Genomic DNA, 20,095 nt, shown 5'->3' with positions numbered 1-20,095 from the left:
TTTCTGGTACTGCATCTGTCTTGCAACTCTTTAACGGTCTCATAGAACTGCATTCCAACTATTGAAATGTTTCATGGTTTTGCATTGAAACTACTAAAGAGTTTAATGGTTCTGCGTTGCAAGTTTTGGAATGTTTCATGGTTTTGCATTGAAACTATTAAACTATTTTATATCAACATACCCTATATTGCTCCTCTGTTTGGAACATGCCTCCGCATTTATCACAGACTTGTGCTCTGGTGTTCGTGTGTTTCCGTTCTATGTGTTTACGTATATCTGTGAACGTATACCCGTAAAAATCGCAGACACCACATTTGTAATCTCTCTGACCAGAATGCCTGGAAACAAACATGACAATAGGAAAGGTTACATCTATGCAATTAATTGCTGCAGTCTTTGTATCTTTATATAATTATCAAATGTGTTTGTGAAAGTCTGCCAATACATGTATGTCACCTGACACTAGAACATATCCAGTTAGATGGAGCAAACTTCACTAGAATATTTCCAGTAAGATGGGGTAAACTTCAATCGAACATTTCCGGTTAGATGGGACAAACTTCACTAAAAGTATTCCAGTTAGATGGTGCAAACTTCAGTAGAACATTTCCAGTAAGATGGGGCAAACTTCAATAGAATATTTCCAGGTAGATGGGGCAAACTTCACTAGAATATTATAAGTTAGATGGGGCAAACTTCAAGAACGATAAGAGAAGTTATACTGACAATAATATATACATTAACATAAAAATATATCAGCTTCTGTTAATGCCATCTAACACTTTTCCTAAATTCAATAATGGTTGAACAAAAACTTGTTAAGTTGTAATTTGCTAAAATTTAAGGGGAACCGCCACCAGAGAAACAACAGGCAAAAAATGCTTACAAATGTTTAAAGAGAAGATGACAACAAGATGACACCAATACTAGAATCTAATTAATTTAATGCAATATTGAAAACATTAAATAAATATATATTAAACTCAGTAGCTGTTTTCACCACTTATAAAGCATACACAGTCTATGGCCTTAGACAGGTGGTAGTTTAAGCGCATATAGCTGTATCTACAATTACAGGCAAGAATGTATGAAGAAAAGATACTCGGAATCACAAGCTCAACTTTAAGAACTTTGAAAATCATGAAAAATTCAAAAACAAGGCTTGAATCAATTTGACCCGATTATCTGTTGTCAGTTCCCAGGACATGAATATACATTTTTAATTGACACTTTACATTTGAAGTGAAATAAAATTATTTTTCAGCATGGATTATTGCTTTTCTTCCAGTGAGGGGGGGAATTAAACCATTTTCCAGACCATTGCGAAGATTAATAACTTTTACTTTTCACATACTACAAAATCTTTGAAAAAACTGAAAAAATCACCTGAAGCTCCATACAACATAATAAACATAACAATGCTTTGACCAAATCTGCTTTCCATGTTCAAAATTCCTTGGTAGAAAAATGGAATATACACTGTGTTAAGTAAACTGTACATGTGGAATTACAGCAGACTAACCTGCTACTGCAATATAATTATTATATGAACCTTGCTTTAGGAAAACTGGGCTTAATGCATGCAATTGTGAAGTGTTACCCAGATTAGCCTGTGCATGCTGTACATGCTTATCAGGCACAACACTTTCTGCCTAGACTGGATTTTCATTTGGAAGATAATTCCTGAAAAAAACACACCATAAAAGCGGAAAGTGTTTTTTTCTCTGATTAGCCTGAGCAGACTACACTGGCTAATCTGGGACAAAACTTTATGCACATACATTTAACCCATTTCTCCAGAACGAGGATACAAATTAATTGCAAACACTTTCATGTAAACTGTGATGATATGTGACTTTCACTTTTTAAGGCAACTGAAAAGAACTTTAAAGCAGTGGAAACATAAACGTCAAGCAATTTTTCACCACTTTAACATAACAACTCATAACTGGCTGTAAGGGACTTTTTGTCACCACTTTAACTTGACAACTCATTAACAGGCTGTCATGGACTACTTGTCACCACTTTAACTCGACAACTCAAAACTGGCTGTAATGGACTATTTGTCATCACTTTAACTCGACAACTAATAACTGGCTGTAATGGACTACTTGTCACCACTTTAACTCGACAACTCAAAACTGGCTGTAACAGACTACTTGTCACCACTTCAACTCCAAAACTCATAACTGGCTGTAGCAGAATACTTGTCACCACTCAACAACTCATTACTGGCAGTAATGGACTACTTGTCACCGCTTTTACTCCACAACTCTTTACTGGCTTAAATGGACTACTTGTCACCACTTTAACTGGCCGTAATGGAATACTTGTCACCACTTTAAGTCGAAAACTCATAACTGGCTGAAACGGACTACTTGTCACCACATTGACTCAACAACTCATAACCGGCTGTAATGGACTACTTGTCACCACTTTCACTCAACAACTCATAACTGGCTATAATGGACTACTTGTCACCACTTTGACTCAACAACTCTTTACTGGCTGTAACAGACAACTTGTCACCACTTTAACTTGACATCTCATAACTTGCTGTAATGGACTACTTGACACCACTTTAACTCGACAACTCATAACTGGCTATAATTGACAACTTGCCACCACTTTAACTCGACAACTCATAATTGGCTGCAATGGACTACTTGTCACCACTTTAACTCGACAACTCATAACTGGCTATAATTGACAACTTGCCACCACTTTGACTCAACAACTCTTTACTGGCAGTAATGGACTACTTGACACCACTTTAACTCGAAAACTCATAACTGGCTGTAATGGACTACTTGACACCACTTTAACTCGACAACTCATAACTGGCTATAATAGACTACTTTAACTCGACAACTCATAATTGGCTGTAATGGACTATTGTCACCACTTTAACTCGAAAACTCAATATTGGCTGTAATGGACTACTTGCCACCACTTTAACCCGACAACTCATAATTGGCTGTAATGGACTACTTGTCACCACTTTAACTCGACAACTCATTACTGACTGTAATGGACTACTTGTCACCACTTTAACTCGACAACTCAAAACTGGTTGTAACTGACTTCTTGTCACCACTTTAACTCGACAACTCATTACTGAATGTAATGGACTACTTGTCACCGCTTTGACTCAACAACTCTTTACTGGCTGTAACAGACAACTTGTCACCACTTTAACTTGACAATTCATAACTGGCTATTATGGAAAACTTGTCTTCACTTTACCTCACCAACTCATAACTTGCTATAGTGGACTACTTGACACCACTTTAACTCGACAACTCATAACTGGCTATAATGGACTACTTGACACCACTTGAACTTGACAACTCATAATTGGCTGTAATGGACTACTTGTCACCACTTTAACTCGACAACTCATTACTGACTGTAATGGACTACTTGTCACCATTTTAACTCGACAACTCATAACTGGCTATAATGGACTACTTGACACCACTTTAAATCGACAACTCAAAACTGGTTGTAATGGACTACTTGTCACCACACTAACTCTACAACTATCAACTGGCTGTAACGGAATATTTGTCACCACTTTAACTCGACAACTCATTACTGGCTATAGTGGACTACTTGACACCACTTTAACTTGACAACTCATAACTGGCTGTAATGGACTACTTGTCACCACTTTAACTCGAAAACTCATAACTGGCTGTATTGGACTACTTGTCACCGTTTCATGTGGAGTTCCTTGTTCTTGAGATGCCTGAAGGACTTGCTGCAGACCTCACACACGTGTTTTGGCTCCTCGTGTATCAGCATATGCTTCGTGATGTCCGATTTCTCACAACCCCTACATAAGGAACAATATTTCAATGAAATATGAGTGTAGCTCTGAGAAAACAGGGCTTACTGCATGTGCGTAAAGTGTCATCCCAGATTAGCCTTTGCAGTCCACACAGGCTAATCAGGGACGACACTTTCTGCCTAAATTGGATTTGCGCTATAAAGAGACTTCCTTTAAGCAAGAAAAACACCATTAGTGTAGAAAGTGTTGCCCCTGATTGTGATGACTCTTAACCCTTTGCATGCTGGGAAATTTGTAGTCTGTTAAAATGTCGTCTGCTGAATTTCTAAAATAAGCATTTTCTTAGATTTTTTTCAAAGATCAGAATAGCAAACAGTTTGGATCCTGATGAGACGCCACGTTCTGTGGCATCTCCTCTGGATCCAAACTGTTTGCAAAGGTCTTTAAAATTTGGTTCCAGCGCTGAAAGGGTTAACTCCCAAGCATTCAGCCCCATTCTCTCAGAGCATGGCTAATAAATACAACATCAGCATAATTCTAAACTGAAGACAAACTATTTTATAAAATTATTGGAAGTCTCTTTTTTTCTAGATGGCACTTATTAAATATGTTTTTTTATCCACATAAACTGGCAGACAAATTTTAGCCCCATTTTTGCAAACTGAATCAATCAACCACTTTAATAGATAAATTTCAAAAACGTATCGCTACAAAAAATGAAATCAGCTAAAAGAAATCTCAAAGAACCATTGTTAGGTAACCATGAATTGCCCACCTGTAGTTGCACAGGTGACATTTAAATGGCTTCTCTGGCTCGTGTATTCGCAGATGTCGCTTTAAGTGGGCTTTCCTGGAGAACTTCTTGGCACACGTGTTACACTCGTACAGAACGTCTGCAGGCATGTGCACCATTTTCACATGCATCTTCATAACATACTGGTCCTGAAAAATAGCAATGAGACGGCTTATGGGAAAACAGAGCTTAATGCATATGCATAAAGTGTCATCTCATGATAAGCCTGCGCAGTAAGCTAAGGCTAATCTGGGACGACACTTTAGGCCTATACATGATTTTTGTTTAGAAAAGCCTTCCTTTAAAGAAAAAATTCCATTAAAACGGAAAGTTTAGGCACATGCATTAAGCCCAGTTTTCTCACAACGAGGCTCTAATATTTTTGAAGTCTTAAATGTACACTTAACCACATAATACATTAACATTTGGTATACTTCTTCTCTTTGCATACTTACCTTGAACACTTTGAAACATTCACTTGTTCACTTTGCAACCCCTTACCTTGTACACTTTGCAATATGTACTTGTAGAATTCGCAACCCCTTATCTTGTGCACTTTGCAACATTTAACTTTACACTTCACAACACCTTACCTTGTACACTATGCAGCATTTACTTGTACACTTTGCAAACCATTACCTTGTACACTTTGCAAACCATTACCTTGTACACTTTGTAACATTTACATATGCACTTCTTAAATACTTGTAACACTTTGCAACCCCTTACCTTGTACACATTGCAACATGTATCTGTACACTTCACAAATACTTGTACACTTCCCAACCCCTTACCTTGTGCACATTGCAACATTTACCTGTACACTTCACAAATACTTGTACACTTCCCAACCCCTCACCTTGTACACATTGCAACATTTACCTCTACACTTCACAGATACTTGTATACTTCCCAAGCCCTTACCTTGTAGACATTGCAACATTTACCCGTACACTTCACAAATACCTGTACACTTGGCAACCCCTCACATGGTACACATTGCAACATATTTGAGAGCTGACCCTTTCCTTGTACACTTGGCAACCCCTTACCTTGTACACTTGGCAACCCCTTACCTTGTACACTTGGCAACCCCTTACCTTGTACACTTGGCAACCCCTTACCTTGTACACTTGGCAACCCCTAACCTTGTACACTTTGCAACCCCTTACCTTGTATACATAGCAACATTTACTTGTACACTTCACAAATCCTTATCTTGTACACTTTGCAACATTTACTTGTACACTTCGCAACCCTTACCTTGTACAAATGACAACATTTACCTGTACACTTGGCGAATACTTGTACACTTCGCAACCCCTTACATGGTACACATTGCAACATATTTGACAGGTGACCCTCACCTTGTACACTTTGCCACAGATATCACATTTACAGCCCTCCTGCGTGTGCCTCATGGTGTGTCTCTTGATAATGTAGGCCTGGTCAGACATGTAGTTACAGTAACTGCAGATGCAACGGGGATGGTTCTTCTGAAATATCATAAATCAAACAGTTGCTATGATGGTTTAATTATTGCATTGAAATTAAGGTATTATACTACAACTTGCGCCTAGATTTGAAACTATTGGTAATGGATTTTCTGGCAAATAATGTAAATGCCCTGGGAACAAGTAAGTTGCCTACTGACAGGGGGCAAGAGTGAATTTCAATAACCAAAAATAATCATCATCTTCTATTAGCAGGGGGAAAATTATCTTAAACCCATGCCTGGGCCACCATTACAAATCTGGCCTACCTTAAAATGCACTATGAGATCGTCTTTTTCGAAGGTGACAAACTTGCAGCATTTGCATTTCAGAATGTCCTCCGTGTGAGTGGCGATGTGGTCCTGGTACTGTTGCTCGTAGTAACCTTGGTAACCACACTTGCGACACTTCAACTTCTCCAGAAACACCTCGGAGGCCTTCAGACCTGAAACCATGACAATGTTGAATACCAAAATGTGTTAAATGACCCTAGTGGTGGGAAAACTGGGCCTAATACATGTGCATAAGTTGTTGTCCCAGATTAGCCTGTTCAGTCCACACAGGATAATCAAGGACGACACTTTTCTAGGCTGAAAATTCTGTTCCTGATTAACCTGTGTGAACTGCATTAGCCTGTGTGGACTGCACTAGCCTGTGTGGACTGCACTAGCCTGTGTAGCGCTCATCTGGGACGAAACTTCACTCACATGCATTTAGCCCAGTTTTCCCAGAATGGGACTTAACCCTTTGCATGCTGGGAAATCTGTCGTCTGCTAAAATGTCGTCTGCTGAATTTCTCAAATTAGCATTTTCTTCGATTTGAAAAAAAAATTCAATCAGAATAGCAAACAGTTTGGATCCTGATGAGACGCCACGTTCTGTGGCGTCTCATCTGGATCCAAACTGTTTGCAAAGGCCTTCAAAATTTGGTTCCAGCGCTGAAAGACTTAAATATAAAGCAACAAAAGCATGAAAACCCAACCATCGTCATCTAGATACAACGATAACATGAGCTGGGGACTTAGTTAACAGCAACTCTCAACTCTTTGAAAGTTTGCTTGAAATTCCTCAAATGTTGGAGTTGTAAGTCTCATATATCATATTAGGTACCCGGTATGCATAAATATGACAAAAAACACAAACAAGCACAACTTGAATACTTTTTTGACATGATCTAAAGTATTGTTATCAATAAAAAATTTGCTATTACTTCATTTATATAATCTTAATATTAAAGCAAATTTACTCTCATTTTAACATGGTTGTGGGCACATGCCTGAAATGGTTAAATACACAAGTGGTCTATTTTTTTATGTTCGAATTATACAGAATTCTCACTGTTAAGTCTCCAATAGAAAACTGCATGGCAGTCTGGGAAGCAGTCTATCACATGGGTAATAAAACAATGATAAATGATGAAACGGATGTAAAGCCATGCATATTAGCACATTTTGAAGGAAACACTAAGGAGCGCATGTTTCCATGCCCCATTTGCAACAAATGCATGTGCAGAATATGTGGGCTCGTCGTCACAAGCAACATATGCATTTTTGTAAGGAATTTATTTTCAGGCATTTTCAAAAACCAAAATTAATTATGACAATGCTGTATGTGAACTAGTGTTACAAAAGCTAGAGAATGCAAGCAATTTTGTTGCATTGATATCACCCACTGAATACATTTTCTTTATTGATTGGTGCAGCACAAAATACAGCAGGCAATATAAGCCTGATTTTCTTTTTTACAGACCCACATGTGGACAGAGCAATAACTGTAAAATTACAAAGTGTATAGTTATTGATTTTTATACATTTAAATTCTTCTTTAAGTTGATATACACCCATGAAGTTTCATATTGACATCTTGTATAGTATCTGACATATGGCCCTGAAAAGTTACATCATATAAAAATAACTAAGGGCAATAACTTGTATTTAAGAAAGTGTTGGATTATAGTTTTTATGCATGGTACATCTCCTAATTGATATTTATACACTTATGACGTTTCATTTTAAAATCTCATAATAGTTTCTTAGATATACACCTGAAAAATGTGTGACAGACGGACAGACTGACGGCCGGAGGGAAAACACAAAAGCTATATCCTTCCGCCTGTGGCGGAAGATGCAAATTATTTTAAAGAATGAAGCACTTAAATACAGATTGTTCATTGGCGTAAGAATCAAACTGCAAGGCTTAATTTTGTTTCATTATCTAATGGTAGTCTTTTCCTCAGATGTGAACTAATTTAATACGTAAATTATAAATCAAAGTCAGCCTTGCTCTAAGAAATCAGGGCTTAATGCATGTGTATAAAGTGTCATCCCAGATTAGCCAGTGCAGTCCACACAGGCTACTATAGTATTACACTTTCTGCTTTAATGGAATTTATTGTGTAAAAGTAGTCTCTTCTCAACCAAAATCCAGCCAAGGCTGAAGGTATCCTCCCTAATAAGCCTGTGTTAACTGCACAGGCTAATCTGGGAAGAAACATTACCAACATTCATTAAGCCCCATTTTCCAAATTTAAAAAATAGTTCTACCAGTGCCCCAGATTATTATTTGGGAAATAGGGTTTACACCCATTGATTTTGAAAAATAGGGTGATTTCATTCTTGAAATAGGGTGAAATGAGTTATAAAAATGCATACCTTAAACTCATTGCAGCCTGCTTTATTTCTTTTGAAGCTGCACACTTGTATTGATTAAAAAAAACCTGTAAACTTTCATAATTAACTTATGTTAAATGACCTTAACTTCTTGTGATAGGAGCCATTTTTAATTAATCAGCTGTTTTTTTTACAAATTTAACATGGAATGCCATTCATAAATCTGCTGTATACCACAGGACATGTGGAACCACATATAACAAACTAGCTGCCACCTTTCATAAACAAAACACTGCTGCAAATGCTATTAAATGTCAACAGAAATCCTGTTTTAGCAATTTATATGTGAAGGAAGAAAGGCAGAAAATCTGTGGCGGGACCGGAAATAGAAATTCAATGTCAGCATTATTAGTCAGAAAAAATAATCAATGGAAAACATTTTCAGGGTGATGCTCATTTGGTTACGAACATGACATAGTTGACTGCAAATTAATGAATGAAAAACAGTTCTATGTTGATTATGGGTTTTATTATGAGCGTGACATGACTGACTGCAAAAATTGCAGAGTCGACAGTAATGCACTGATTGGCTGACGGTAGATAAGTAGTAATTATATGGGGCACTTGGAGTCGATGAAGAAATAATGGCCTCATACAAGTACTGCAAAGTGTCCCGGCGTGATAGAAGGAAGCATCAACTGACACAGTTTCTAACAAAGGCACATCAAACAGTTTGTATTAATTTTATAATAAAAGGGACATGTTTACATTTTTGAAAAATGCTTTCTTATATTTTGAACAGCAAAAAGTAATGAATTTGAATTTAAAAAAAACCCACTAAAATCATAGTTTAATATTCTTATTCCGTAGCCTGCTTCCTTTGTAATATTGATTAATTTACTATTAAATGCTGATTTATCTTAAAGCATTAATAGCTTATTAATACAGCTCTGTAAGTTGAAACACTAGGACCAACGTAAAAGGAGAAAATCATCAAATCTTTGAACACAGCCCTTTAAATACGTATCTAAGTGGTAAAGCGTTAAGACTGTCTTGTGATTGTCATAGGTTATTCAATTGCAATTTTAATTTCACAGATTTCCCGTACGTCAAGACTTGATCGTGGATGTGACTGTTTAAATTGACATGATGCCTGGACGATCATCGCTCCGCCCACTTAATCACGTGGCTCAGCGGGTAGCAAACCTAGACAAGCTAACACCAAAATGGCTTCTTTGCCTATAGATGGCATATATAGATTTACGCGATATTCCTGATGATTTTTATGGACTTTTTCACACCATATAACACTTGTAAAAGGGGTTTGTGTCATTTAGTTATTATGCAAATGCAAAAATATACGTTTATAGAGAACATCAGCTATTTATAACGATTTTTCGGTACATTAAACACGCTCTCAAACGCTTGCTCGCTTACCAAAATCGAACCTGTTACTACGTGTAATGGTGGTATTAGCAATAAATTAACACTTCTACACCGGTAATTACACATGTTATTTACGAAAATATTCACGAAACATTTTCCCTCGTTTATTTGACACGAAATATCGCTTTATAACTGGGATTTCGGTGAAGTTTCACGCGCTTTCTGACGGCAAGTGAGTACCTGAATCCCACATGTTATTACGTATAAAAGTGATATTAATACTATTAAACATTGCTTATTGGACATTTATCAATCACTATAATTGAAAGTGCAAAACAACACAATCAGTTTGGTCATAGTCTGATATAAATTAGCGAAAATTCAGTCAGGCTACTTAATAAAGCAACCAGTTTCAGACGCACGCGCAGGTACCGACTTCACCCAAGTTACCGCATTTATTGCTTATATCAGTAATAATAACTCTTATACAATGGCATTTATTGATACGTTTTTATTAAAAAAGTAACATAACATGGTTTTCTGACACACACAAAAACTCGATTTATAACGGGGATTTCGTTAAGTTACGCAAAGTGGGTACCAATATTCTCTATTATTTTACATGCACACGTGATATAATTCATACTTTATAATGCTTAGTTATTGCTTATATGACATTTCCATTTTTTTAAATAAATTAATGTTCTCAGTAATTCTACACATTGATGCTTCCATTCGCTCTTGTCAAGACCGCATTTCCGCGTTGGAAATCTTTCTGGATACTGAATGTCAGAGTTACATAATCCCTATTTACACCGTTTACCATATTTCATTTCCTTTTTTTCGAATAACATAAACGAAACTCGTTGCAAAAAATTAGAACTAGGCATTCGATCTCCAAGTGTGGATTACAAGCCTTCATTGGTGACACCACATGTCTGCACATGTGTAGATACTGTTAATAAGATAAGATATGACATGTCACCTTCTAATAACATGTATTATGACAATAAAGTGCATTACTATCAGAGTTATAAAACACAGCATGAATAAGGCTTCAAGCTGGGTTTTAATTTTCTTACAGTAATGCAGATGAACCTTGCTTTTAGTAATCACCTAGTAACTGACAAAACTATTAAAAACATTAACTATTATGTGATGATCAGATCGATAACAAAAACTATTTAAATAGTATATTCGATAATAGACATTGTTATTGTCTTTGACAGTCTTGACGTTCAGTTGTTCGTGGGGACGACCGCTTGCATTTATCCATCTCTTACACTTTTCAAGATCTCTTTTCGGTTTTGGAAACAATATAAATTCAATGCCACCAACTAATCTGTCAGGATATCGATTGTCCGAGTTACATAATCCCTATTGACACCGTTTTAACATTTTTAATCTACGTTTTTTAAGAGGAAAAAAAAAAAAACTTGTTAAAAGTGAACCTAGACATAGCTTGTCTAGAAAATGGCCGACAGTTCGTTGCTAACTCACGTGCCCAATTAATTGATCACTGATTGGTAGATCAATTCTTAGATAAGGATTTGATTGACAGGCGGCGTCATGTCAATTGCACACTTAATTTGCAGTTATTACATTCTTTGCATGCATCCTTTTATAATACATTTTATAACAAGTTTACTTTGGACCATGACATTTACCCTTTCCCCCATAAGAAGCAAAGTGAAAATGGCTTATGCAACCAGTATAAAACCAGAACAGCCTGCGAGTAACTCGCAGTCTGTTCAGGTTTTATGCTGTTTGCTGCTCATCAGTAACTAAGGGTTGGAAATGAAGCCTTTAAACCTTGAATTTAGCAAGAAAGGAATTTAATTGAATGTAACTTTCTCAGGGACTACAAATGCGTCATAATACGTCTTTAAGTGGTAAAGGGTTAATAAACTCTGTAATGGAAATAAGGATTTGTCTAGAGACAACAGGACTGTGCGAATATTTTACAGAGGAAATAAAATCGCAATAAATGACAATAATATGGTACCTCTATTTGACATTATTGTCCTTCTAGCATAATATAATACATAATTGTATATATTAGTAAATCATACATTGCATAGCAGAACTACAATTGCAATAAATTGTTGAGTAATAAGGCATTACATATTTTTAAATTATTATGTATGGCCTGCATTCCTGACAAATTGAATGGAGTCTGAATATAATTTGGTCTTTTATGGACAGAGCCAAGCATTGGTGTTATATATTTGATCCTCCCTCTAGGGAAACAGGGCATAACTCTTTACCACTTAGATACGTATTTACCCCTTTACCACTAAGATACGTATTTACCCCTTTACCACTTAGATACGTATTTAAGGCATGTGCATGGAGATTTGTCACAGATTAGCCTGTGCAATTCGCACAAGCTAATCAGGGATGACACTTTCCGCCTAAACAAAATTTTCTCCAATTAGACGCTTCCTTTAAATGAAAAATACCATAAAAGCCGAATGTGTTGTTCTTGATTACCATATGAGGACATCACAGGCTAATCTGGGACAATATTTTACACACATTCATTAAGCCCTGATTTTCCAGAGCTAGACTCATTATGTCCCTGAAGGTGGGCATATAGTGATCGCATTACCGTCCGCCTGTCTGTCTGTCTGTCTGTCACACTTTGCGTTTAGGTTTCCAAAAATGCTCATAACTTCTGTGTCGCTTCAGATGTAACCTTCATATTTGGTATGCATGTGTATATGGAAAAGGCCTTTCCATACGCACACAAACTTTGACCACTTTGACCTTGAACTTGAACTTAGGGTATGTGTTTAGGTATCGAAATCTGCGTTTAGGTTTCGAAAAAGGGTTTTTCGGAGGCATATGTCATCCTATGGTGACAGCTCTTGTATTTCATAACTCTTGTTCCAGTTTATGTACATGTTGTAATTTATATAATGTTGTTTATCAGGCACATGTCAATATGATTATGTGATCCAATCTTTTACATATTTGCTATTATTTGTAACTGGAATATTCTCAAATTTGTCCATCTGACAGAATAGGAATAAATAAACCTATAGCCCACAGTTTTATATTGGTATTTATATTCTGTTAGTAACAAACATGCTAAGAGGGCCCACTAGATACTTGCGTGCAGAATTAACATCAGTTATCATGTTATAAGGTTCATAAGAAATCATGGGGAAGGCAGGGGGAGGGGGATTAACAAAAAAGGAACATACAGAAATTGATACATTTAATTAATACTTTAAATCCATCCTACGTGTCCACTATAAAATTCTCTTTTGAAAAAAATCTGTTTACCAGGCATTGACCTCCCCTTTTTCGAAAATATTGCCCTCACAGACATTTTACACCACCAGATGTATGTGGTTCCAAGCTTGCGGTCCCACTCCTTGTCAGTGTCATTGAAAACTGGGACAAAGTTTTTATCATAAATGCTATTTTCATTGATCTTATTTTTTAATGTTATACGCTAATACCTCTATTTGTGCGAGGTCTTGAGCTGCCTGTATGCGTGTCTGGGTTTGGGGGCATACAAAAAAGCAACAATAATTACAATCTTTATGAAGTATCGACAGAAATTTAGAAAATTTAGACAATCATCTAATTAGACAGAAAAGTGATGTTGAAAAAATGGCTGAAATTTTTGTAAAGCAAAGTCTCATATATGTGCTATTTTAAAATATTGTTTTCTGTGAAAAAGCAGATGTTCACAGAAATTGGACGATAAATACCCAGTTGAAAAAATTTACATCAAAATTCCAAATTCCACATGTAGATAATACCTACATGCAGGTTTAATAAGACCCCCTCCTATTCCCCACCACCAGCAATATCACCCCCCCCCCCCCCCCCTCCTGCAGTTTAGAAAGCCAGACGGTCTGATAAAACAGGCTTACTTCCGACCACCTGCCAAATGCAACATTTTCGCTTGGAAAAATGTCAACAGACAGTGGATTCATGAATGAAAGTTGCGGCATTCCCAGGCACTTGTGATCATCACAGGTCAATGCCATTCAGACTTAAACTTGGCCAGCTTCAAGTTGTCTGTAAATGGCTTAGAAAATCTGAAGCCACTCAGGTTACTGGTTATATGTGGTTTTCAGCAGGTTTCATTACAGTTCAAATACATTGAGAAGCATCTGTGTTGTAATAACAATGAAAGGTCAAGTGAAACACTGAAAATAGTGCCAAAAATTAAATACGATGTTACAACAAGACTTCCGTTCATAAGTGATATGGATTTAAGATTTTTCCCTACTTTTTAATTGCTGTCTCTTAGCTTTTTTTGTATTCTTTACCAAATGGTTCAGATAAAATTGATAACTTTTAAGGACTTACATAAATTATATCATTATCATGTTTCTTCTTATTAATTTTTAGATATATAAATATATTTGAACCATTATTTTTGTTAAACAATATAAGAGCAGTACTAGGGCAATGTAGCTTCATAAAATGTGCTATTAAATATCAAACTAAAAAAAAATCTTAAAACAAAGCACCCTGCAAAGATTGTCCTAAATTTAACCCAAAATCATAAAATGAGGCAAAGACATTAAAAGAAACAGAAAGTAGCACACATTTTTGCAACACAGGATGTAAATGTCATTTTATCTCCAAATTGCATTCCTTCGTTCACAAAGAAAGTAAAACAGGCATTCAGTATACAACTCAGCTGGCCCCTTATCAGGGAGGGAGTGTGCAGAAACCTGATGAATGGTGGGAAACATACAGAAAAGAATTAGAAAGACTATAGTCTGCTGTGTAAATGAAATTGAAATAGACTATATAGATGTCTTCTGGTATTTTCATGAATGAACTTCCCAGGCTATGAGAGCAATCTTTGAAGAACTTCTACTGAGTTAAATGGTGAACAAGAGGGCCAGAGTCCCACAGTCGCTCCTCTGAGACTTCAGGGAACTGAACTGCTCTCAGCAACTTTTTGATGTTTCTGAAATTATTTTCAAACCATGTCTTTAAATGGACAGGAACAATTTTCAAACTCATACAAGATTTCATTAGAACAAATGTTTTGACGAAGTTTCATGAAGATTGGACTAAATATGTGACTTCTAGAGTGCTAACATGGTTATACTATAGCCATGAAAGGAAAAAGGCCCCGCTCCCTGGCGCCCATATATTTTTTTGTAACCGAACCATAACCACTTTTAACTCAGCTGAGCTATCATAAGAACAAATGATTTGACCCAATTTCATAAAGATTGACCATAAATGTGACTTTTAGACAGTTAATAATGTTTAACTATAGCCTTAGAAGGAAAAATCCCCGGCTCCCTGGTAGCCATATTTTTCAACAGACCTTAACCATTTCCGAACTCATCCTAGATGTAATTAGTAACAATGTTCTGACTAAGTTTCATGAAGATTGGACTATAAATGCGATTTCTAGAGTGTTGAAAAGGTATTAATATACTAGTCATATGAGGAAAATTCCCTGTCCCGGTCTGGCGGCCATGTTTTTTCACCCAACTGGAACCTTTACCGAACTCGCCCAAGATATGATTGGGAAAAATCATCTAACAACGTTTCATGAAGATTGGACAATAAATGTTGCCTCTTGTGTGTTAACAAGGCACATGTTAATGACACACGACGGACGACGGACAAAAGGTGATCACAAAAGCTCACTGTAAGCACCTTCTGCTCAGGTGAGCTAAGAACAGAGAGTATTTTATTTTTAAGCTACAAAATGGGCTACAGAATTAAACTAAAATCTTCAAACACAAACTGTGATTTTCTGTTCACAAGGAAGAACATCGAACAATAATCTAAAATGCAAGTATGTTAATAACAATAAAATCCCCACTGCTCCCAATAGGTATGCAGAGCAAGGACATTTTTAAGCCTTGAAATCAAGAATAATTGTCATCAAGTTGTGGAAAAAAAGGGTAGCCCAGTTTTTTTTCAAGCTTTTTCCTTCTTTTTATTTTCTGAAATCAGCACATTTGAGAAATGAGAAGTTGGGAGAAAACAAAAAAGGATTTTACATTATGGTAACAAGAGTGCCAACTTGCAATAAACATTGCCTGTGTGAACGTCTCGGTTACATTGGTTTGTATCAATATGTGTTAAAATTGAAGGCCTAAAAAAACATATTGATGATGATACAATTGAAACTATTTGAGTTAGAAAGCAGGCAAGGTTTATTAGCTAATTTGAAATATTCAATATATTCAATAACAATTTATTAGAAGTGCCTTAAGCAAACACACATTATCAATAAGTTTCATGATGATTCAATAATTATACCCCCCCCCCCCCCCCCCCCCCCCTTAACATGCTTTGGAGTTGATTTATTTTCCAGACAGGACAAGTACGAAACACAAATGCATAAACCTAATGGAAAATAATGAATTTGCATTTACTTTCATTTTAAAAGAAATCTTTATGTCAGACAATGATCTTTTGCATTAAATTATTTTCACTGAGTTGCTTATCCAAATATAGTTTATGCTTTTACATGATATTTAACTTGTGAAAAAACAAATGTCAATTGCTATTTATAGCCATGAAGTCTTATAGTTAGTGCAGGTAAACTTTAGATACACCATTTACATTTAAAATAAGTATGCTAACAAATACCCATCAAATTTGCACAAATACAGGGACAAGGTTGGCCAACTTTTATTGGACAGCCTCATATCAAAATATTTGCTGTATGTCTATATTTATTGACCAATCATACATATTAGTTGGTGAAGAACCAATTGACTACTAAGAAACTAGCTCAAACAATGGTGATTATAATCAAAAGGAAAGTCTTTAAGTGTCATGCAATTTGTAAATTAAAAATTGCTGATTACAACACAATGGTTAGATAAACATCTGTAATGTGATTGATTTAACTCTTTCAGTGCGCGAACCAAATTTTGAAGGCCTTTGCAAACAGTTTGGATCCAGATGAGACGCCACAGAACGTGGCGTCTCATCTGGATCCAAACTGTTTGCTATTCTGATAGTATTCTTTGAAAAAAAATCGAAGAAAATGCTAATTTTAGAAATTCAGCAGACGACATTTTAGCAGACTACAAATTTCCCAGCATGCAAAGGGTTAAAGTGATATGAGCAGCAATATGGGAAAACAGGGCTTAGTGCATGAGCTTAAAGTGTTGTTCCAGATTAGGGTCAGCAGTCTACACAGGCTAATCAGGGACGACACTTCATGCATTTTTTTCGCTAAAAGAAAGCCACTTCTAAATGAAAATCCAGTCTATGCGGAAAGTGTTGATTCAGTGTTTGTGTTTTGTTTTTGAGTGCAATATTTCACGTGTCTTTGGACCAGCTAGGTAATATTGTTATGTCCCCCCATCCCTGCTCTGTATCGGCCATCAGTAATCTGTTTGAACCATGATCAGGAGGAATAATATAACCTTGCTCTGGGAAAACTTGGCTTAATGCGTGTGCGTTAAGTGTTGTACCAGATTAGCCTGTGTGGACTGCCCAGGCTTATCAGGAACGACACTTTCCACTTTCAATGATTTGTTTGTTTAAAGGAAGTCTGTTAACAATGAAAATCTTGTTTAGCGAATGTCGCCCCTGCAGATTAATCTATGAAGACTGCACAGGCTAGTCTAGGATGAGACTTAATGCACATTTATAATCCCCAAGTTTCAAGAGCCTTTGGTGACTTGACAATACACAATGCTCAAGAGGGTTAAAGAGCACTCAATTATGACCTGGTGTCATAATTAACCCTTACATGGAGTTAGTTTACGAACAAGGATAGTTTGTTAGTTTGTTTGAATTTTCAATAGTATTATTCATATCAATGATGGTTTATAAGTTCATCCCCTGACATCTTTCCTGGTTCAGCTGGTTTATCATTAACCCATTTATGCCTAGCTTCTAGAAAAGAGGCCTTGGCAAACAGCGTAGACCCAGATGAGACGCCGCATGATGCGGCGCCTCATCAGGGTCTGCGCTGTTTGCTTAAAGGAATTTCTGTAAGAAATATTCTAAATATAGAAATAAATATACTAGACATCCCTAATTTTTGAAATTAATTGATCCAGTTTAAAGGATGGGAGAGTCCACCGGGCTTAAATGGGTTAACAAGTGGTCACACCTACACCTGTAACTGACAACTGCCCTACTTGAAACAGAGGTAGGGAAAGAATGGCCGTAGAAACAACTTAATGCCTGATCCCCAGACAAGTTATTTGAGCCGGCTGGGATTCAAACCCATAATCCTTGGATTTGTAATCCAGTGCTATAACTGATCTAGCCAGGGCAACCAGGAGTGAAGAATGAAATGTGTGTCGCTTAGCAGATGTAATCTTGGATAAAGGCACATTTATTTTCTATAGTCCATTTAAATGAAAGACAGATGTATGTGTGAAAGACTAACTTTGATATTAATTATACACTTCTCATAAAAAATAAAACAATTTAATTAAAATTTAATTAGTAGTAAATTGCAAATGATGTACAAGATATTTGAAGAAGATTGTTGGTTTTGCCCCATTGGTGCAAATAGGTTCCATGTGACATTGAAATAAGAAGGCACATGGTGCCTTTTATGCACCAATTCGGCAATACAAGGAAAACTAATTTATATTCCCACTCCCATCCCATTCCACCAAGCAAGAATTATACCAAACCATAGGATCTGATAAACCATAGCTTTTGATATCATACTTCAAACCAAATCATTCTGGAATTATTTATGAAAAACAAAAGGTCTTGTGACTAGGATAGTCACACAGACTTCAAGGTTGTCATGATCACGTACGGAAATCAAAACGAAAATGGTACTAACAACGCTTGGAGGAAGTATATTGTTAGTAATTATTCTAATATAAGTCATTAGTACCGGCTCTTGTCTCAATTGGAACAAGGAAACTGCTTGCATGCAGGATAACTACATGTACTAGTGAGTAACTTGTCATGATTGGCCTGACAATCCCTTGAAGGGGGGGGGGGGGGGAACAATGCTTAAATACTGTATGTATACTGAGTCATCTACAGTGCAACCTCTTTAGCTTTATAAAATACTATTTGCGTGCCAACATTTACAGTAAACCATTACTTATTCGTATCACACAAGATGGTGTTATTTTGTTTTAAAAACACAAGACTGTTTGTTTCTTTTAAAGCACAACCAAAGTTTTTTTTAAACACGACAAAATAATGTTTTTTACAATTGTAACACTTGGCTGTTGTTTATCGATAGTAAAATATTTTGTAAGTCTTTTAATATTTACCCTACAACACTGTTTTCTTTTAACCCTTTGCATGCTGGGAAATTTGTCGTCTGCTAAAATGTCGTCTGCTAAATTTCTAAAATTAGCATTTTCTTCGATTTTTTTTCAAAGAATACTATCAGAATAGCAAACAGTTTGGATCCAGATGAGACGCCACGTTCTGTATCCAAACTGTTTGCAAAGGCCTTCACAACTCAGTTCCCGCACTGTAAGGGTTAATAATTACCCCAATTAGATCAATTTTAATTACAACTTGTAGAGAATACATGAATGCTTTGCATCTCTAGTGGAAAACTGAATAAATGGCTATATTGAGACAATGCAAGGCCCACTACTTTACAATTCTTGTGTTGACATATGTATTTATCAAACTTGATTGAGATATAATATAGATTGAGTGAAACATTTTCAAACTAAATAGACCAGGTACTACCGTGAGGAAAAAGTATGATATTATATTTTGTCTCAAATTGAAATTTTGACTATTGATGAGCTTATTACATTCGATGTTTAACCCTTCACCACTTAGATATGTATTTTGACACATTTGTAGTCCCTTAGAAAGTTAAATTTAAGTAAAGACCCTCTTACTAGATTCGAGTTTTAAAGGCTTCATTTCCAACCCTTAGATACTGATGAGCAGCAAACAGCATAAAACCTGAACAGACTGTGAGTTACTTGCAAGCTGTTCTGGTTTTATGCTGTTTGCACATAGCCATTTTCACTTTGCCTCTGAGAGGGAAAGGGTTTAATACAAATGGTTGCATGTTTAGATTTACAAATAGATTGAGCTTAAGAGTGTG

At 36.3% G+C, this 20,095-nt stretch overlaps 1 protein-coding gene across 2 annotated transcripts in view; it reads right to left on the bottom strand.

Moving 5' to 3' along the window:
- LOC127864763 (uncharacterized) overlaps positions 1-20,095 on the bottom strand; it is a 146,439-nt gene that overhangs the window by 90,695 nt on the left and 35,649 nt on the right. For both annotated transcript variants that reach the window (XM_052404623.1, XM_052404625.1), the window contains exons 15-19: positions 6,349-6,524; positions 5,954-6,082; positions 4,569-4,735; positions 3,719-3,838; positions 182-338 (exon numbers count right to left, since the gene is read on the bottom strand). In XM_052404623.1, coding sequence (XP_052260583.1) covers positions 182-338; positions 3,719-3,838; positions 4,569-4,735; positions 5,954-6,082; positions 6,349-6,524 — 749 coding nt within the window. The remainder of the gene's footprint in view (positions 1-181; positions 339-3,718; positions 3,839-4,568; positions 4,736-5,953; positions 6,083-6,348; positions 6,525-20,095) is intronic.

This window comes from Dreissena polymorpha, chromosome 1 (assembly GCF_020536995.1).
Source record: "Dreissena polymorpha isolate Duluth1 chromosome 1, UMN_Dpol_1.0, whole genome shotgun sequence".
Lineage (NCBI taxonomy): Eukaryota > Metazoa > Mollusca > Bivalvia > Myida > Dreissenidae > Dreissena > Dreissena polymorpha.
The sequence above is the reverse complement of the archived record's forward strand: the minus strand, read 5'-3'. Positions and strand labels throughout refer to the sequence as shown.